The 21,510-nt window shown below is 37.1% G+C and overlaps 2 protein-coding genes across 4 annotated transcripts; both read left to right on the top strand.

Annotated features, from left to right (window-relative positions):
• Positions 1–4,173: 4,173 nt before the first annotated feature.
• LOC103995692 (1-phosphatidylinositol-3-phosphate 5-kinase FAB1A) lies at positions 4,174–12,790 on the top strand. Of its 3 annotated transcripts, none has more exons than XM_009416340.3 (14): positions 4,179–4,406; positions 5,238–5,329; positions 5,412–5,548; positions 5,638–5,671; positions 6,043–6,726; positions 6,818–6,962; positions 7,041–7,385; positions 8,455–9,333; positions 9,431–9,753; positions 9,847–9,973; positions 10,088–10,255; positions 10,373–11,785; positions 11,881–12,141; positions 12,228–12,790. In XM_009416340.3, the coding sequence occupies exons 2-14, from the start codon at positions 5,268–5,270 to the stop codon at positions 12,561–12,563; spliced, it is 4,914 nt and encodes a 1,637-aa protein (XP_009414615.2). In that variant the 5' UTR covers positions 4,179–4,406; positions 5,238–5,267; the 3' UTR covers positions 12,564–12,790. The 3 variants fall into 3 exon arrangements, with proteins under 3 accessions (XP_009414618.2, XP_009414615.2, XP_009414617.2); XM_009416342.3 differs by having other exon boundaries at positions 5,436–5,548; XM_009416343.3 differs by lacking the exon at positions 5,238–5,329 and having other exon boundaries at positions 4,174–4,406; positions 5,386–5,548.
• A 4,841-nt stretch (positions 12,791–17,631) lies between these two features.
• Positions 17,632–19,705, top strand: LOC135645582 (uncharacterized). Its single transcript, XM_065164117.1, has 3 exons — positions 17,632–18,326; positions 18,463–18,581; positions 18,737–19,705. Exons 1-3 carry the CDS (start codon positions 17,772–17,774, stop codon positions 18,882–18,884), a joined length of 822 nt encoding a protein of 273 aa, XP_065020189.1. The 5' UTR covers positions 17,632–17,771; the 3' UTR covers positions 18,885–19,705.
• Positions 19,706–21,510: the final 1,805 nt, after the last annotated feature.

A 21,510-nucleotide genomic window follows, 5' to 3' on the forward strand; every position in this document is an offset into this window, starting at 1 on the left:
AATTTAATCCCACTATCCTACCTCAACTATGGTTTGTCGAGATACTTCAATTATAATTAAACTAAAAGCATAGTTGCATGACATATAGTCAAACTAAGGCCATTAAATGCTAGTAATTCCTTGTCGAGATTGGCCTTTGCTCGAAGTAAATAATATTATACTATAGTTATCGAAGATATATAATGCTAGAAGAAGATTATAGAAAAATTGATGTAGGAATCAGTTATGGATGGAAGGAAGGAGTTGATGTCCCTCCTACTCTCGATAGATCAAGAAGGAAGAGTGACGATAAGAAGAGAGGTTTTGGCATTGGTGTAGAAAACCCATCAAATGATCCATCAATATCCGTTTAAATGATAATAAAATGGTGTATACAAGAAGAAAAGTTCCAATGAAAAGTTTTGGAGGGAAATATATCAAATTAAAATTTTAATGTGTAGATGCTACCAAAAATTTTAATGATAATAATAATAATAATAATAATGCATGGAATAATTGAAGATGGGCCTGTCTTCATTAATTATAATAATTAGTGTCCTTGTGTGTGTCACTGTGTCAACCATTAGTTTTCCTCATGTCCAAGAAATGACACACATAGAGTTAGATGGGAAAAGTTGCATTTATTGAGCACATAGCCAATAAATGTCTCATTTATCTAATTAAAAATAATAATAATAATTTAATACTCGATCTCTATAATTATTGATATGATTCATATTCTCAATCGATGGAGACTTCAATTTAGTATGGATCCAAATGAAAATTATTTTTCAGAAGAATATTTTTTTGACCATCCATAATCCATAAAAATATATATAAATAAATAAGAGTTCTTTTATATTTAATTCAACAAAAACTTTGCCTCATATATTTACTAATTTAAACGTCCCAACAATTTCACCATAAGACTCTATTGATATAAGTTTTGAGAGATATGTTTGAAAGAGCATTTATCTCAAATGTTTGGTTCTCAACTAGAAATGAATTAGGTTGACTTAACTTCGTGACCAACAACTCTCATTAATTCATGTTTCATCTTTGATTAGGTCAACTCAACTTGGTGACATGAGATCGAGTGGTTAATTTGGATCCAACAATTCTCATTTAATTCATGTTACAAAATTGAACTTCCAACATTGCCTCATTGCTAAGTTACGATTCCACATTTAAGATGTATGAGGCCATCGGAGAATCCAATCGTTTCAAGCTCCATAATCGAATCAAATTATCAAAGAATTATTGATGATATAGTCGACACGACCGATCTCATCTATACAAATGAGTTTGATGGAGCATCGAGAAATCATTTTGTATTATTCTTATTAGTCGTTTTCGTCCAAGTAATCACATGTAGATTTGATATCGATTTGGGATGCCTCGCAAGGCAAAGCGATGTTATTATTGCCCCCTCCCCTCCTCCCTCCTCCCCCCTTCAACACGTCGACGATCTCATCGGCACACGTTCGAGCAAAGATAGCCATAGGACATCATTCGGCACACGTTGGTGTCGTCGTTGGGACCCACTACTAGAATCCAATTGGATCACGAAGCCCGACAACGATTGGCTGGTGGATCTTTGGTAATTGCAAGCCAATCGCGAGGGAGGGTTGATGGAATCCGTTTCGTGTTCCTTTGGATCCGAATGCTTCTTTCGCAAGCCAAGTTTGAAGATGTGAGGATCGGTGTCATCTCCATCCCTCAACACCCAATTTCTCATGTTTCTTCCTATGCGAATGATATAAAATCATATATAACGTCCTATCTGTTGATTTAAATCCTTAGATAGAAGATAGATTATTCTCTCATATAATTAAGATGATATTATTCGAACCTCTTAATAAAATAAATTCTCATAGTTTAAACTTTTTAGAGAATAATTTGTGATAATTTAAAATCTTAATCATTACTCTCGTAATCATAAATATACAATCATTTGCTATCTCATTGCGTCCTTACAAAAATTCACTCGAATGAATCCATTGATTAGATTAAGAAACAAAGTTTTACGATTACGAATAAGTTGAGGAATAATTAACATAGGACTATTTTTACATGTTGATCAAATCAAAAATCCTTGTCGATGTCGACCATCGAACTACTTGAATGATACAATGATGATTAAATGATAATTTCGAACCTAACAACCAAATCAAGAATTTATTGAGATTATCGGTACTACTAACAATGAGCACTAAATAAAATTGTTCGATGGATTTGTTGAGCCATTCAAATCGATCGTGCCAACTTGGAATAATGCACTTTTGTTGAGTGAGTCAACTTCTATAGGTCCAATATCACCTACACCCTAACTTGACTTTGTTCTTTCTTTGACTTTTTCCTTGTGAAATTTCTTGTGTCTTTCCCATTGCTTATTCTAAATTTAGTTTATTTTGAGAAGTAAAGATCAAACACATCTAAGTCTACAATCAATTTAATTCTCTTTTCACTTCAAATAGTGAAATCATAATTAATAACTTCTATTTTCTTCATCCACATGTTTTTTTTTTTTTTACTTATGTTGGATACAATTTTTTAAATGCCTCGGTGGATTTTTTTTTTGGAAATATTACTTATCTTGCTATGCGCATTTATCTAATTCTAAAAACATATATATATATATATATATTTATTTATTTATTGGAAACTCATTTATGTTAGAAAACGAAAATCATCGTTTGATCGATAAATTTTTTTTATAAAAGCAATTTAAAAAAGGATAGTCGATTATGCCGACTCATTTGTTCGATAAAGAAAAAAATAAAGGAATTAGATTTTATAATCATAAACATAATAATTTTATTTAAAACAAAATTTAACCTATATATTTATATTTTAAAGACACCCATAGAGAGTCATTACCATTTTCAAATGCTAAATATACTCTCCTGTGAAAAAAAAAAAATCTTTTCTGGTTGAAAACTTAGCCAACCAAAGAGGTCATTTATTACATTGTTTTAGTTCATGGACCAATTACACTATTTACCAAAACTAGAGTTCAATTACTTTAAATCCCATCCGTATTAATTCTTAAATTTATCATATATTTTTAGGTACCACAAAATGGTAGAGGATTATTTTGATATATTTCATGGTAAAGATAAATCCATATTTTTTCCTTTGTTAGGCCTATATATTTTTTAAAATAATAATATTATTTTTTTTCTATTTATTTACTATAAAAAATACTAATTAGTTAAATCTAATAAAATTGAGGATAAATTTTAAAAAAATCTAATTTTGAAAAATCTTCATAGAGTATCATATTTCCAAATATTTTATTAGAATATCCATTCTTTCGTAAAAGATGCTTTTACTCTTATGTCTTTACTCCTGATCATCTATGCCTCTATGTGTGAACCCCCTAGTTGCCTCCCTACACAACCCCCCACCCTTCGCATGTTGCTCTTGGCGGCGTCCACCTCTACATTTGACAGCCTTCAAACATAGGGTCCTTATCTTTTACTCGTCATCTCTATCATCCCTATTGTTGTTCTTAGTAAAGAGGATCATAAGCAAGGACGATGATAGTAGTTGAGGAAGAGGGAATGACAATGATGCAAAGTGGAGGATTACAAATATGATGATCGAGAAAAAAAACCTTGAGGCTCTTATAATCGTAATGAAATAAGACAATAATCTACAATTGAAGAGGGAAGGAGATATGAGGATGATGATATAGGACAGAGGTGAAGATGGACATAACAAATGAGGAGAACCTACGTAGAGGTGCAAGAGGGGCTACGAGTGGAGTCGACGATCGATGCAACGGAAAAAAGGATAAAATTATCTTTTTATAAAAGAAAAACGTCAGGTGAGAATTTTTGAAAATGAGGGTACTTCACAAGAATATCTTAAAACTAGGGACTTCTATGAGAATTTATCCCTAAGTTAAATAATTAAATCTATAATCTTAAATATTTTATAAATCGTCTCATATGTAATTTCTCATGAAAAAGAAATTTTAGGAAAAAAGAAAAACAAAACAAAACTATACCTCATGTGGGGCCCGCCAGCCGGCTCCCATGTTTCGTTCCCGTTGTCTCGTCCGCCAGCCGATGAGGGTAAAAAAGGCACGTCCTGTTTCGTAGTAACATGTTCTCACGCCCAGTGGGCTCCACACGACGAAGCTTGCCTTACTTTTTTCCATTTAATTTGCTCTTTTTCTTCTTCTTCTCCTTCTCTCTCTCTCTCTCTCTCTCTCTCTCTCTCGTTCGTTCCTCTTCCTCGTCCTTGCTCGATTCTTGCTTCTTCGTGTTCGGAGAATTTTGGGGGGCCTTTGAGCCTGTTCGCATTTACGATTGCTTTCGGCCTCGGGCAGGAAGCATCCGATCTAGAGCTGGCGTGAGCGACACGGAATCTCCCGTTTCCGGCGACTTCGTACCGATTCTTTGGGTTTCCCCTATCCGGTAAGCGATGCTCTTTCTCTAGGTTTTTCTTTTCTCTCCATGAAGTACTTGTTGTGTTCTCTTCCTACTGTGTGTGGTCGGAAGGTTGATTTTTAAGAATAAGATTGGATTTATTGTGTTATTTTATTTCGAATTTTGGTTCTCTGGCCCTTGGATCGCGGTAATGAGCTGGCACTTGAATTTGGACATCCCGCTTTTCTTATTCCATCAGATTCGTGATCGATTTCGAACGTGTTGGTCGTTTAGTTGGATTTGGTGTTTAGATCTTGAGCTCCGTGGATGCGGCCTGGTTAATTGGGTTTTTTTCCTTTTTTGTTGCTTGTCTTCGTTGACTCCGTTCTATCTTTAGGTGACCGATGACTTTTGTATTTTCCTTCAGTTGTGGATGACCGAATTCTTTTGAATTCGATTCTGCTGGATGAGCACTGGCATTCTGAGTTAGGATCTCGTCTTATGAGTTTGCCACTTGTTCTTGCTGAACCCCTTGTTGTTTTTCCAGGGCCTAATAACGAATATCGTTCTGAGTACTAATTCAGTCATCGCTAGTCTATTCAGATCTTGATTGACTTCCTGCTTCAAAACAAGTGTTTAGGGTGGTTGTTTTCTGTTTGTATCATGTTATTTTTTTGAACTTTTTGGGCGATTTTTTACTTACATGCATATGTGACTGGAAACGTTATATGTTTGGTTATTCTATATGACAATCGACAAGAGATTTATATACTTTTTTAACTATGCACCATTCGTTGTGGTTTATCTTTCCAAATTTATTTGTTTGACTGCACTAAAATTGTGATAGAATAGTGCTGTGATTACTGATCTTTTCTTCAGGATACTGATTGTGAGAGTGATTGGAATCTGATGTCATTTGAATCAGATGAATACAATGTGCCAATCATTTCTTGCGAAACAGGCAACATCAGGTAGTAAAATTCAGACTAAATTTTGACACGCTCCTTTGTTTGATTTGTGTGAACAGAGGAATAGTTTCTGCTCCCTGAACAGTGAATATCAACCTGAGCGCTGTAGGTCCTGTCTGGAGAAGTATGGTCAAGAGGTCTTAACGATGAATGGCTTAAGTCCCTACGCCACTCCTCCTCTAAGTCCTATGTCAAGCTATGCGAGTTGTTCTTCAAGCTTTGGTAACTGGGTCTACTGTTTTTTTCTCTAAATTTATTATATATTTACATTTTTTTTGCTTTTTTTCCTTATGCCTTTTTTCTTATTCCAGGTGATATCTGGACTGGTTTGAATTTGCAGGGCAGGTATCTATGACATCCAGTTGCACGTTTTTTGCTAAGATGCTGTCTTCTTCTAGGAAATGATGTGCTATAATCTGGACAACAGGCTGCATGCACACAAAATTATTATTCATTGATTAAAGTTAACTAATTAATGTATTACAATCTAACAGTTACATTTAGTTATGTTTTTCCTGATTTTTGCTACATTATCATTTGTTGCATATGTCAACTGTTTCAATTTTATCAGATAACTTGTCACTGACTGGTTATAAGAACCACCAGCAATCAAGTCCTTGACTATTTTGAAGACTTTTTATCTATTTCTTCATTAGTTCATTTCGACCACTTGTTGATGGTTGATTCATTGTTTCTAATGTGCTTTCATGCATCAGGGAGGACGGATGTGGTGTTATAGATACTGGTGAAAAACATAGAGGTAAAAGTATCGAGGCTTCTTTTGCCAGGACCAGTGCAGATGGCTCTGGACATCACATTTTAACTGGAAAAAATTTATCATCCAGTTCATTAGACAGTAATGAAGAGGAAAACAAACTTGTCAATCACATTCTGGATGATGTTCAAGCCAAAAATGTTGGTCTTGACTCATTTAAGGCGGAGGATCTGGTCGACAATGATAGTCCTACAATGTTACCTAATTTTGAAACTGATCCTGGCATCTGGGACCCGCCTGAACCAGAATGCATGGAAGATGACGAGCCCAGCATTGCCGATAATTATGAAGATGATGAATACGGTAGTGCTGAGTGGAAACAGCCAAGCTCCTTGAGCATTTTTGATGAACATCAAGGGATCAACCACAGTTTTAGAGAAAAAAAACAAAAGGCAATGTTGGAAGAAATGAACAGACAGTTCAAGGTTCTTGTAAGTCGTTTTTTGGCATCTGAAGGAATTTCTTTTTCTGGTCTAGACGATGGTCAGAGTTGGCTAGACATTGTTGCTTCCTTATCATGGAAAGCTGCACTGCTTGTCAAGCCTGATGCTACTGAAGGAAGGGCAATGGATCCTGGATCCTATGTGAAGGTGAAATGTGTTGCATCTGGTAGCCGGCATCAGAGGTAATGTGGAAACCGGCACATGGTTTTAAGTTATGTATATCGGATCACAAGTTCCTTTTCGTTTTGTTCACTCTGGAAATCTTGATTGCAGTGAGCTGATCAAGGGTTTAGTTTTCAAAAAGCATGCTGCCCATAAACACATGCCAACCAAGTTCAAAAATCCTAAACTCCTACTGCTTCAGGGCGCCCTTGGCCATTCTGCAGTTGGTTTGTCATCATTTGATTCAATGGGACAGGTAATTTTATTAACCTATGAATGCTGTGTTCAGAATTTGTTGGTCCTGATTTTTGTTTTTTTTCATTGCGAGAATCAGGAAAAGGACTATTTGAGGTCCCTCGCTGAGATGATAGAAGCTTGCCATCCAAATGTGGTTCTGGTGGAGAAAAATATTTCCCGTGACATACAAGAATCTCTTACAGAGAAAGGAATAACTGTGGTGTCTGATATGAAGCTCCATCGCTTGGAAAGGATTTCTCTTTGTACTGGTTCTCCTATCATTTCTTGTGCCAATTTTCCGGCAAAATTGATACTGCCGCAATGTGACTCCTTCCATATCGAAAGGTTTGTGGAGGAATGTAACAATATTAGTGAAGGTGGAAGGAAGCCAAGCAAAACCTTAATGTTTCTAGAGGGATTCTCAAGACCTTTGGGCTGTACAGTGAGTGTGAATTTTCCTTAATGTCCTTTGATGTCTGATTCATTGAAGACATCCTTTATGTATGATTATTACTTTGAAAATTATGGTAATTGTTAAGAATATAAAATCATAGATCATATATCATTAGGTTTAATCTCTTAGATGCAGTGACATTGATCAAGAATTTAAGATGGTTTTAGAGAGGAACTGATCAATTCATGTTCCATGTATTGGGTTTGAACTAGTCTGCCACCCACATGTGAGAAGAATGTTAGGAATATAAAATCATAGATCATGTCTCATTTAATGACTAAGCTTTTAGATGCAATAGCATTGATAAGCAAATTAAGAGAATATGTGGCATTGAAACATATTCTGGTTTGGTTTCACGAGTACCTTTCACAAGTTGTGTAGTTTTCTTAAATTACTTAATCAGTTGCATGCTGTCTGTCATCTGATACATTGCCTTTTTCCTTGTGGTTCTAAGATCCTAAAACACATTAGTTTTCATGCATATTACTTTTGCATTTTATTGCTTTGGTTACAACCAAGGAATGCTGTGGCAACCTATACATGTTGGCATGTCAGCACCGTGTGCCGAAAAGTCACCGGTGTGTACCATGCCAATCCATGCTGATGAAGTCGGCAGATGCCTAGGTCAACATTTGTCTTGAGTCAAACGACACCGGAAATGGTACCATGTTAGGAAGATATTGGCACATTTTCTTATGCTATGCTACAGCATTTCTTGGTTGGAACTTGTGACCTCTAGAGGTCTTGGAGACCTTCATTGAGGTTACTGTTCTGTGTGGTGTCACAAAAACTTACCGGGAGCATGACTGGTGAGAAGTTTAGTGGGATAAACGAACTTGTCCGTGCCAAAACTCCTAAGCATGCCTTTCTACATATGGCCTTTGTTTTAAGTCATGTAACATTTAATGTTTCTTAATTCTTATTACTGAAATTTTAAGATCAAATGTAAGGTACAATTATGGATATATGCTCATAAAGTACGTGGGAAATTATGATTAAATACTAAAACTATGTTGTGTATATAGGTTTGACGTTTGATCATGGTTTCTTATTGTAGATACTGCTGAAAGGAGCTCAAAGTGATGAACTGAAGAAGATTAAGCAAGTAGTTCAGTATACAGTCTTTGCAGCATACAATTTGATCCTTGAAACTTCATTCTTGGCAGATCAAAGATTGCTTTTATCTGATAAGAATGCTGTAAGAGAACGAAGTGCAAATTTTAGGACTAGACCGGTACTCTCAATTAGTTCTGATGCTACAAAGTATTCAGATAGTCTTGAAGGTTGCCTATCTACTGTGGCTTCAGAAAATGCACTAGATGTTCCCATATACAATGAATCATTAGGTATAATAAATGATACAGCTTTCTCTGCCTCCCAAGATACATCATTAAATTCTGAACTTCTACATACGCTTTCTGACAAATCCAGCAGCATTGGCATGCTTATGTTATTGTCACCTCTTCAACCTCAGCTATTGTTATCACCTCTCTCTGCCTCCCAAGAAAAATTCCAAGGAGTCAATTTTCAACCCCTCAAATCTAACCATGAATCTTCACGCTTTTTCATGAATAACAGACCTTTTGATGGTCCAAGTATTGGCCCCCATGCGTTGTTGGATGTATCCGATCATGAAAACCCAGTAAGTTCTGATGTTAGTGAAGAAAAGATAGATGAAGTTCTTTATTTTAAAAAGACTGGACCAGCTAGAGATTCAACTCAAGGTATTGACACTGATGCTTGTAGCACTGTTGAAAGCAAACCTCAGGATGATATGGAGAGTGTATTAAATTCCCAGAGCATTGTAGTTTTGCTTTCTAAACAGTGTACAATAAAAGGAGTCATTTGCAGACATAGCCATCTTTCTCGCATAAGATATTATGGGCACTTTGATGTATCACTTGGACGATTTCTGAGAGACATTTTGCTTAATCAGGTTTCACACTTTTATCCGATTAGTTTTATTGATAGTACATACCATTTCTTCATTTTGAATTGAACTTTAATGATGGAAATGTATGCTTCTGTTGCAGAAGAGTTGTTCTTCTTGTGGTAAACCACCAGAAGCACATATGTACTCTTACACCCATCAGAATGGGAACCTAAGTGTGCATGTCAGGAAACTTCCTCCGATGTTACATTTGCCAGGTGAAGCTGAAGGAAAAATTTGGATGTGGACCCGTTGTTTGAGATGTAAGGATGGAAGTGGGATTTCCACAAGGAGGGTGGTCTTGTCTAGTTCAGCACGTTATCTTTCATTTGGGAAGTTTTTGGAGCTCAGCTTTTCATGCCATTCTGTGGCTAGACTATCAGAATGTGGACATATGCTGCACAGGGATTTTCTTCGGTTTTTTGGGTTAGCCCATCTTGCTTCTGTTTTTGTTTGGAGAATTATGTGTTTTCTGTTCTTTGAATGTGATTATCTTTATGAATTTTTGAAAAAATGCAGATTAGGATCCAAGGTGGCAGTGTTTGTTTATTCATCAGTTAAGATCTATGCTGCTTGTAAGCCACCACCAGTCTTGGACATCAATAATCCAAAAAGACAAGAGTGGCTCAGGAGAGAAATGGAAATTGTATGCAGTTCTTGTTTGTTCAGTGCCTCTATTACATATTTCATAGCTTTCTTTGTGTGATGGTACTGTAAAGTATGATCATTGTGTTTGACTTTTATAATTTTTCTATTTAAGCTTCTTTATCGAGGACGCGGATTATTCTCCGAAGTTTCAAACTTGTTGCAGAACTTGAAGCCTATATATTCTGGCACACTTGCAAAACAATGCGCGGAAGTTTCAGGTTCACTCAAAAACTTATCTGAAGTTGAAGAGGTGCTGATACAGGAAAAGGCTGAATTTGAGGTTGTAATGGTGCTTTATAATATTCTCTGTATTTTGAAGCATAACGTTCCTGTCACTGATTAAACATCATAAGATATTTATAATATTTTTCTCAAACCTTTTTTGTCAACCATTTAGGCTCCTTTGCTGAAGGCAGTAGATCATAGTGGACAAATTGAGATCACTCCTCATGAGATTCTTGGACTGAAGTGGCTATACCAGGAGCTCCTTTTTGAGTTGTATGTTTGGGACTGCCGTTTGGGTCGCCTTTTGCAGCATACAAATTTTCAACAAGGGAAAGATATACTTGTACATGATGATGAAGTCCCCAAGCTGCCTAGTCATGAAGATGAACCACCCCGTTTCACTGGTAGCCATCATGCTCAAGACATGAATATTAATCTTGATATAGAATCAACAGAAGCTTCCATCGTAACAAGCCATAGCTACTATAAGCTTCTTGATATTGGACCTGTTGAGGTGGAGCGGTCAACTGATCTGCCATCACCTTCTGAAGGTAAGCAGAGTTGTCAGGTAGTATGTGTACCTATATCTGGTGATCTACAATTCGACCACTCTATACAAATTGTAGAGGAACCATATATTGAAAAGAAAACTGATGTTGAGCTTAAAAAGGATGAGAAAGTTGCTGGTGGTGAAATACTTGCTGCATCACTGTCGAACGAGCATTCGAACATTTTAGATGGCATTTATGCAAAATCAGAAGGTCCAGAAGAAATGATCTGGGCTTCATTTTCTGATCTGAAAAGAGAATACAGAAGGGACCTCCATAGTGGTTCATTACATAAGTTTGAATTTGTTAATACCTATAGTCCATCTCACCTGTCTCCAATTTACCAGCCATCTAGTGGTGAAATGGACTTGTTGCACTATTCAGTTGGTCCTAACGGTACCATTATGTCTGCTTCCAAGGATGAGATATCAAGCATAATTGCATGTGGACTAGCTATATTAGAAGATCAGCATGGCTTGTTAGACAGGGTTGGAAAAGAATCAGGGGAGATACATAAATCTTATAGCTTGACATCTGTGAATTCTGAAATTTGTACATATTGGTCTTCTGTTGGATATTCAGAGTCTGGAATCAATTTGTCACGTGGTGCTTCCTCACTTTCATTTGATGAGTCATCTACCTCCATTTCTGATGGTTCATTATCTGTTAATCAACTGCTACCTTCAGAAAATCTGCATCCTGAAGTCACTGTGGGAATAGAGAAGGTTTCTGGGAAAAGTATATTCTCAGTAGTTTGCATATATGCAAAGCAATTCTATAAACTTAGAAAGAAATATTGTCCTTCTGAACTTTCCTACATATGTTCCCTAAGCCGTTGCAAGAAGTGGGATGCTCAAGGTGGGAAGAGTAAAGCTTTTTTTGCGAAGTCACTGGATGACAGATTCATAATTAAACAAATCAAGAGGACAGAACTGGATTCCTTCTTAAAATTTGGTCCTGATTATTTTAAGCATGTTTTTCACTCACTAGATTCAGGGAGCGATACTTGTCTCGCAAAGATCATGGGAGTATATCAGGTTTATCGAGAAACATATGCATTTTCTGATTTTCTGCCTGTATATTTTTCTCGTGTTCTTTCTTTCTAATCCAAGCAATATTTTTGTAATCACAGGTCCAGCAAAACATTGGTGGCAAGGAAATCAAAACTGATCTTATGGTGATGGAAAATCTACTTTATGGGCATAAAATTTCTCGAACATATGATCTCAAGGGCACTGTCTTTTCTCGGTACATTCCAGATGCAAAGCATGGTGAAAAAGTTCTTTTGGATCAGAACTTCGTGGAGGACATGGATAAATCTCCCATTTATGTTAGTGGGAAGACTAAACATCTTCTGCAACGTGCCATTTGGAACGATACATCTTTTCTTACTGTAAGTTTGCAGCCAACTGCTTATATTCAAAATTTGCTAGTTGAATTTATAGATATTGAGTTTAATTTATGCTGTTAAATTTACAGTCTATAAATGTCATGGACTATTCTTTACTCGTTGGAGTGGATGATGAGCGACAAGAGCTTGTGTTTGGAATTATAGATTATTTGAGGCAGTATACCTGGGACAAACAGCTTGAGACTTGGGTGAAAGCTTCAATGGTTGTTCCTAAGAATGAACTGCCAACCGTTATTTCTCCAAAGGAGTACAAGAAAAGGTTTAGGAAGTTTATGGCCAGATATTTTTTGGCAGTTCCTCTTAGCTGGAACTGTGATCACTGTTCACCCTCATGCATATTCTGTGTTGATAGCAAGAGGAATTCAGCTAAAATACACAATGCAGAGCTGCCAGAACAGTCATAACATGTTTTCAGCCACTACTGAAGATCCTATTATACCCACCTTATACTGTAAAACTTGAATTTATTTCTGATTCTTTGTTGTACTTGTTCTCATAGTATTGTACATCCTTGTTGCTTGGTCCCTGGACCCCCAATATTTGCAATTTTTTTAGCAAATTCGTGGGTTAAGTTAGGCCCATAATCTGTACTCATATATTTTGTCTAATTTTCAATTATTTACGGCAGTCATTGAGATAGTCACTATGCATGTGCATTGAATAGAAGCTGAGAATTTCTTATGAAAGATCAAATATCATTTTCATTTTCCTTCAATTTATACAGAAGATGTGTTATTTCATAGAGCTGGCACTAGATTTCTAAGTTCTAACTGCGTTGCTTTTTTGTTTTGGAGCAAATGCCATCAGAAAATTTTAATCTTGGAGTTTTTTTGCAGTATGACTAGGATCCAAATTCAATTTTCTGCCAATGTATTGCTTTTGAAAATATTCTTATTGATGGCTCGAACCTCTTGTAATGTGAGATTATTTCTGTATACATGTTAATACAATTGGGTATAGTCAAAAACAGAAATTGCTTCTTTTATTTTTATTCAGATTGTTACTCCAATTGTCTCTAGAATCAGTCTAGTTGTATCTTTGGTGTTATGATCTTCTTCTCATTTTCCATTTTGATCATTGTTTCAGAACATCTTGCAGGTAGTAGAATCAGTGCTTGTCATCTGTAATTTCAAGTTATTTGAGAAGGTCACCACATCTTATCGTATTACATTATGTGCACAATCATCAAATGTGATTTCCCTTCATTAAGGTAATATCTTATGTTACAGTTGTATGTTTGCAGCATACCTCATTTATATTAGACTTATATGATTTTCAAGTGATGCTGGTTGGTAAAGCCTACTGCTGAGTTTTCATACCACCGCATCAACAAATTGCCACTTAATGAGCTTAATCACCATGGTATGCTTGGTATACCCAAGAAAGAACAAAATTAACACATCTTGTTGGCTGTCCTTGTCCTTTTATTTTTCTTTTTTCTTATATTCTTAAGATTAGAAAAGACAAGATTTTATCAGTTTGTAACTTTGGTGACTTAATTTCTTATGCTGCTTTAGGTGCTGTGGAGTTCAAAGGATTCCACTTCTAGGAGCTGCAGTATCAATCATTCAGTTGATCAGGGCTTCAGGTGGTTGGATTAGACCATGCTGTATTTATGATATTCTGTGTAAATAATTTAAGAAACTCAAAGAACAAGTGACATATTTACCAGTGAATTCCCTGTTGTTAATCATTTGTATTTCTTGCAGGTGATTTGGCTCTGATGACTATTGAGCTTGTCTGGTTTGGTGATGACATTTTTCATAGAGTTGTTGAACAGGATCAATGTTGAAAAGGTGAGTTATGAATTTTCTTTCGTACTAGAAATTATAAAAATATTATTTATCCTCAGTTCCTGACAAAACTTTTACAGGTAGGTGCTCAGAGGTTATTGCTTGTTTAAAAATCTTTTGGAGGTATGTTTCCTGGCGCTGCACCTGATATTGTTACAATTAAACAATATATAGCAGTAACACAAGCATAATTTTAAGAGTAAGCATTAGGCATTCTCACATACAGCCTTTACGTGCAATGCAAAAGACGTGCTATTTAATAGAAGCAAAAACAGAAATATAGTAAAAATACAAATATGGGTAATTAAGATAAAATAAATTTTTTGCGAGTAAGAAACATAAATATACAGAAAAAACAATATACATTAAGGGCAAGTAATCTATAATAGCATACTGATTTACCATCTTTGGGAGTAAGTATATCCATATATAATTGGTCTATATTTATGACCACATATTAATCTGGCCCTATTTATTCATCTATTTAAGTACAAGGAACGAGTCAATTGAAATTGAGTAATAAGGATGTATATGCTTATATTAGCTTCAATCTGCTAGCTTGTTAAGATATCTTCAGCAAATTGGCTTATAGAGCTACTGGGTCAGACTGAGAATTGGGTTGATGATTAAGGTAATTTTTTCTTTCTTTCTTTTTATTCTCAGAATAATATTTAGTTGGTTCCAACTTCCAAGCTAACTTGAGTACTTGACTCCACCTTTAAGATTTTTGTAACCCACACTCTATTGGTGAACCAGTTTAAAAGTGTCAGGTTGGATTGACTTGATGCGTTCGAGTCAAGATCTTTACTTCAATTGTCTCTTTTTTTCATTTGGAACAAAAAGGAGAAATTTGATTTTGAATACACAAGGAATAGGCAAAGGAACATTTGAGAACAACAAGCAAGCAGTTCAATCATGAGGCCCAAGGGCCATCACCTTTTTCCCATGGACATTTTCCTTCTTTTTGAATTATTGCAGGAACTCTTAACACATTGCTAGATGTCACTTTATGTAATTTTCTTCTTGATTTAACTTGGCTGCATTCCAATCATGCACACATGAAGTCTCAAGAAGGACCTGTGCCATATGAAAGTGGTTCCAGCTTCACACGTATTTAGCTTATAGCAGTAGTGGGCTGCACTGGTTGTCATTTGGTAGGACTTCAGAGTCATCCATGTTGGAAGATATCAGGATCATGTCTAGATTTATGGCCCATGAAGCTAAGATATTTGAAGGAAAAGTCTTTTGTTTCATATGCTTAGCGATCTGCAATCCATTGTTATTGGTGGATTGGTCATAGTGATGCCTGCATCAAGTTCTAATCATTGATTTCAGCATAGAATTGGCTTCTACATTGCATCATAATGGCCTTTGATGATGCAGCCGGGCAAGAAGATGCTACCTTTATTGTTTTTGTTCCATATCTGAGATGTTTTATAACAAAATGCAGGTAAGTTTTGTGCTGATGAGCCACATATCACGTTCCAGGGGATCAAATTTCTCTATTTTGAATTCCTACGGTACATTACTAATTCATGTATTCCCATGTAGTCTCATCACATATCTGGAAGCCTACCATCCAAGGAAGGCATCTGCTAGCAGGCACCATCCTCTATAGACAGCTCGTACAAAGGATGAGAACTTGTGCAGTTTTCTTCTTCAGGTACTTCCTCTAAATATGGCTTTGTTGCTTCCAGTTCCAACCTTCTTTTGCTGATGGATGCTTCTGGTTGGATTTTTGGATCCCCTTCCGAGTAGGTAAAAATCAAAGCATTGCTCATGATGAAATAGCGGTTGTTATTCTTATCATAATTATCAGTATATGAAACACCTCTTCCAGGCTAACAGTTAGTATACCAGAGGAGATACGGTGTAATTTGGTAAGAAAAATAAGAGAGATTGTATCATTTTCCTTTGATGAATCAAAGTATCACAATGACAAAGGATTTTTCAAGGTGAGATTTTCTTTTTCAGTTTGTATGTTTTATCTTTTGTTACAATGCAAAATCGACTGTGTTATATAGCTTTGTCCCATTGGAATGCAGAGACTTGATAATACAATATGATGGTTGCTTTTTTGTTCGAGTTAGCATATATTATTGCGCAGCTGTGAATTATTATATTCGGCTCCAATCCAGGTAAAAATGTTTTGTATGTAATATATTTTGTCTCATCTGTTTTCCATCTCTCCTTTTTGGCATCTTCCTCTGCTAAAAGAGTTATCTTTCTGAAGCCCTTTTTAAGGCGTGAACAGTAGGGAGAAAGGACAGAAACAGTGGGGACTTCAGAAACCAATAGAAGACTCTTTTCTCTCACTTCTGTTCTTTCATCCTGATGCTTATTAATCTAATGCAGTGAAAGGTTGTGCGATTCATGCTGCGTGGGCCTGAACAGCACAACAGGTTGCACCCGTGAAGGCAGGAATCATGCGGCCAATTACTCGGGCGTGTTACATTTGTCTTCTTCCTCCTTCCGTTTACTTTGCATTCACCGTTCAATTCATAAACGTTCTTGTCATCATGTCTCCTCTGTTACACTTGTACGATGCTTTTGATTCTGCACTCTATGATGATGACTACTATTTGAGGCTTTTGATCACTTTTCACAGGGAAAAAGGCAAGCTGGTTGCTGTGAGATGATGTGACTTGTGATCCTTTCTTTTGTTTTCTTCTCGTCTTTTCTGGCGCCTTGGCATGTGGACTTGTGATTTGATAGGGTGTCGAATCTCTAGCAGCAACGCTGGTTGCGTATGCTCTCGTGGAATATTTGGGGACCTGAAGTTGTACCGCAGCTTTTGGAGAATCCATCTACTGCAGGAAATTGGATCATCATGCGATGCAGCCGCTGGAAGAAACATTGAAGTGACTATGTAATTTTTGTCTTATAGTTGAGGATTGCTATCTTTTCGTGAGGTCTCTTATTATATTTTTGTTTCATATATATATTCAATAGAGAGACAGAATGTTCCATTTTATATAATTATAGTAAAGGAGTGACACAAGTGTTAATGTTCTTTTTATTTTTCATTTATTCTTTAAATTAATGTTTTCTATTATTTATTTCATCTCATCAACAAGATGAAATCAAAATTACATTCTTAATAAATGATGTCAGAATAGTTATTTTCTCAACATTCTTAAGTTCTTGCAATGCCTCAGCCTTTGTCCAATAAGCATAAATGAGTCTATTCCTCAAAATTACTTATCATTAAATGTGCTAATTAGCTTGATTAGTAAAGATGACATCGTATTGCTTAAGATTCTATAATCAAAACTCATCTTCACTATTTATCCTTTAAACAAAATAATTATCAATCTAAATTTTTATAAAATTAATTATCTCAATTCCTCAGTGGTCATTATCAAAAATTAAAATTTCTTTTAATTTATTTCTTGAAAAATGATTATTACAATATTATTTCTATGATACTATCGTAATGTCTTGAAGTCGTCGAAACTATTTTAGTAAAATTCAACTGTCTCAATTCGTTAGTGATCATATGAGTATTTTTTTTATCAACGGTAATCATAGTAATATCATCCTACCGTATCATCATAATATTGTTCGACAAAAAATAATTCTTACTAAAACTTAAAAAAAAAAATTCCTTCTTGATTAATGATAATTATAGTATTATCATCCAATTGTATTATCCTAGTGTGGGTGATGTTCAAAGTACAAAATATTCTTCTTGTGAAGACCATCCATTGTCACTGATTTATCTCGAAGAGGGAGCTTATCTTAATCATGAACTAAGCGTAACAGTAAATCCACGAGCTTAGGAGAAAAGGCATAAGATGAGGCCATCCTTCTTCTCGGATGAACGTATCCAGCTCATCCTTCTTTCTCGTGAGCCTCGCAGTTCTCTTAAATGCAAACCACCACCTCCCGATCTCCCTTGCTTCCTATCCACCAAACCAATTGAGCTGCGACACTAGTTGTAGTACTGAAGAAGAGAAGGAAAGGATGGGGAGTAATGGTGGACATGGAGAGTCCTTTTTCAGGCTGCTGAGCGTCGGTGGCGGCGGCGGTGAGGGATGGCACTCCTACCGCCACTCCAGCTCCACAGAGGGTGGTTCAAGGAGGTGGGGGAGGAAGAGCCCGAGGGACAGGGAGGAGGCCACGGGGTGGTGGGGGGAGAGCGGCGGTGGTGGTATGGTGTCCAAGAAGAGGGTGATGGTGGTGATAGACAGCAGCGCAAGGGCCAAGCATGCCATGATGTGGGCCTTGACCCATGTGGCCAACAAGGGGGACCTCCTCACCCTTCTCTATGTTGTCCCTCCTGACCACCACCAAGTCAGGGGTGGAGGAGAGGATGATGCTGCCAACCTTGCCAATTCTCTGGCCACCCTGTGCAAAGCCTGCAAGCCTGAGGTATGATGCTCATATATCCTTGTTCCTTTGTTTGATCTCTGCGGGGGAGGTTAAAGATCATCTACCAAAAAAAGTTAACAATTGCATCTCAATTTTTTACCATTGTGTTGATGTTTTCTTTGAATCTGATGGCAAGGTGGAGGTGGAAGCATTAATCATTCAGGGAGCTAAGCTGGCAACTGTGCTAAGCCAAGTGAAGAAACTGGAGGCTTCTGTTCTGGTGTTGAGCCAATGCAAGCCTTCCCCATTCTGCTGGTAATGGAGCTTCAGTGGAGCATATCATAGTAGACCTAACAGCACAGTGACATCTCCATCAGAGTGCTTGCTATTCTTAGCACAATTCCTTCTTGTTTCTTCTATGAGGATTTGATCAGTAATGTTCTTGAAACTTTTGTCTGTGGAAATCGTAGCATGTTGAGGAGCAGCAGTGAGGAATTCGTGGAGCAGTGCATCAGCAAAGCCGATTGCTTGACGCTGGCGGTGAGGAAGCAAAGCAGAGGAGTGGGTGGGTACTTGATCAGCACAAGGTGGCAGAAGAACTTCTGGCTCTTGGCCTAAGCCTATATTAACCTCATCTCTCATCCCCATCCCTCTCTGTGGTTGCTGTAATCATCTCCAACTGCTGTAGAGCAAAGCCCTGACCTTAATCCCCCCTTCAGAACGTGTTACTGTTGAGCTTGATGTAATGCTTGATGGATCCTTTAACTTGACATGACACTGACATAGTTCATGTTTTCATGGAATTGTTTGATCTTACGAGATTTCTACAGGATAGGATGGATGAACTTTTGACATTTACCCTTTCTTTTACTTCAGATATTATAAGATTGGGGTAGAATTAGACGTACATTAATGCTTCCTAATACTTTTGAGAGCCCATCATTGGGTGGATCAATATATTTCAGATCCAACTCGATACATGAATTAGCAGTCTGACACAAGCAAATCCTGCATTTCCATGTTGCAGATCTAATGCAGCGAAGAACTTGTCTTCTTTGCTGCCGCCACGTACCGAATCCAAGTGATATCCAGTTGGTCGTTTTTGTATGTCCATATGCGACGTACCGAATCCAATGTGATAGTTCATTCTCGAAAGCTGATTGTGGCGACCTGATCTTTCCGTAATCTTCTCCACAACGAAATCACGGAGACGATAAGATTGCATGGTGAGACGTGTCAATTTTAATGCTAAGTCTTAAGATCCACACTATTAATCATGAGAAACATCGACTCTTTTTGCAGAGTCGTTCTCCTCTGCAGTCAAAAACAAAAAGACAACACGGCGTGAATCTCATCTTCGATGCGTACTCTCTGCTACGAAGGACAAGAATGAACCATTCATCAAGATCGCTAAGCTTCCGAAATCCAAAGCCGATACCGAACAAGACAAGTGAAACCAGAGATCTTTGTACAGATGAAACAACAAGCAGTGGTGCCTCTTGACGTGCTCTACAGATTCGTCGCAGCAGCAGTCGTAGAGTCACCAGCCATCGCTTCAAACACTGCTTGCGTCTGAGAGGGCCAGCGAGCTGCTGCCGGCGTCGGAGGCGTCGTCGTCTTCCCGAATCGACGCGAAAGAAGGCATGGAGTACTGATCGGACATGGAGCGACGGCGCAGCAGGGAAAAGAGCTTGGCGGTCTTCTTGTAGTTCCTGTACCTGATGGAAGAAGCAGGGAAGCAGCCGAGGGAGGCGAAGGCCTGATAGCTGGATGGCGAGGGGGAAGAGGAGGTGCCGGCGGCGTGCATGGATGGAGGAGGGCTGAGCTTTGGGGTTACTACGTTGGGCGATGCAGTGATCATCGTGTCATCCCCGTGCTTGGGAACACCTGGTTGGATCTCCCACTTGAACGGAATGGATCCCGGCCTCTTGAAGGAATCATCTATCCCCATCTCTCTCCCACCTTCCATGCCTCCCGTTGATGGTGCTCTCTCTCTCTCTCTCTCTCTCTCTCTCTCTCTCTCTCCCCTATATGTAAGGGAAGAAGACTTGGTGATAAGTCCACAAGTGATGAGTGTATGAGACAGATTTAGGAAAGAGAAAAGAGAAATAAAGGAGAATAAAGCTTTATTGGGCGAAGACTTCGCGTATCGACTTAGGCCGAGTCAATAAATTTAAGGAAGATGGGTTGTAGTTTCATATATATATATATATATATATATATATATATATTCTCAATATAATCTATTAAATATTTTATATTTTCCTTACAATATATTGTGATTTCATAAATACCCAATAGGAAATAGAAAGAGTTTAATATTGTGATTCGATAAACAATTATCTACTAAATATAAAAATTCATTGAATATTTATTTGTGAAAAGGATTAAAAGAGTATTAATGATACAACATTTTTATCTGTTACATATTTATCGCATATCGATGTAATATATAAACTATCATATCAACTGAGCATAATAATCTATTCCGATCATGTTTTTATGTCATATAATTTAAAAATAGAATAAATATCATATACTAACTCAAAATAATATTTTTGGTGGACTTAATACATATATAATAAAAAGAAAATTATAGTCCACTTGATGATAGGGTGAGTTGCTTTCTAAGTTCAACAATGGTGTGAAATGTCAATTTAGGGAATCCAAATCGTTTCTAGTGACCAGTGGAAGCTTCACACGAATGCGCCGACCACGCTCAGTTCTTATCACTCGACAAACTCTTGGTTGAATTTTTGGTGTGAATAGATTAGCCATCCTTGGAAAAGTATTACTCCGCGTTGGAAGGAAACGCGTCTTTCGTTGTGTTCTTCTCGAACAGTGCGTAAGGCACAAACCACACAAGACGATCTATCTAAAACTTGTACCACTCCTTTTTCTTTTTCTTCCTTTTATCCAAAAATAATAATATTGAAATTATATCGATTATGTTGAGATGTATTGTCTTGTTTCTTCGTAAAGGATAAACGATGAAGAAGATGAGTTCTTTTATCTTATCGGCGAAGTTGATGATTCAAGATCATCATCATCATTTGTTCGAAAAATGATAAGAAAGTATTTGAAGGAAGCAAAACAATTGTAGGACCGAAGACAACATAATCTAGTGGCTAACACTACTAGTTTGGTTGTGTACAAATGGGAGCCACTTGGCATGCGAAGGATGATAAGAGCCATATGGAATGAGATGATTAGAGGCAGTCCTCATAAGAAGGGAGGAAGAAAA

The sequence above is a fragment of the Musa acuminata genome, chromosome BXJ3-8, assembly GCF_036884655.1.
Source record: "Musa acuminata AAA Group cultivar baxijiao chromosome BXJ3-8, Cavendish_Baxijiao_AAA, whole genome shotgun sequence".
Lineage (NCBI taxonomy): Eukaryota > Viridiplantae > Streptophyta > Magnoliopsida > Zingiberales > Musaceae > Musa > Musa acuminata.

Excerpts from the sequence above, each read along its gene's own strand:
- LOC103995692 (XM_009416340.3), top strand. The coding sequence starts at position 5,268 with ATGTCATTTGAATCAGATGAATACAATGTGCCAATCATTTCTTGCGAA. Across the intron at positions 9,974-10,087 it reads TCAGGAGAGAAATGGAAATT|CTTCTTTATCGAGGACGCGG; the intron begins GTATGCAGTTCT and ends TTTCTATTTAAG. Across the intron at positions 12,142-12,227 it reads ACGATACATCTTTTCTTACT|TCTATAAATGTCATGGACTA; the intron begins GTAAGTTTGCAG and ends TTAAATTTACAG.
- LOC135645582 (XM_065164117.1), top strand. The coding sequence starts at position 17,772 with ATGAACGTATCCAGCTCATCCTTCTTTCTCGTGAGCCTCGCAGTTCTC. Across the intron at positions 18,327-18,462 it reads GCAAAGCCTGCAAGCCTGAG|GTGGAGGTGGAAGCATTAAT; the intron begins GTATGATGCTCA and ends TCTGATGGCAAG. Across the intron at positions 18,582-18,736 it reads AAGCCTTCCCCATTCTGCTG|CATGTTGAGGAGCAGCAGTG; the intron begins GTAATGGAGCTT and ends TGGAAATCGTAG.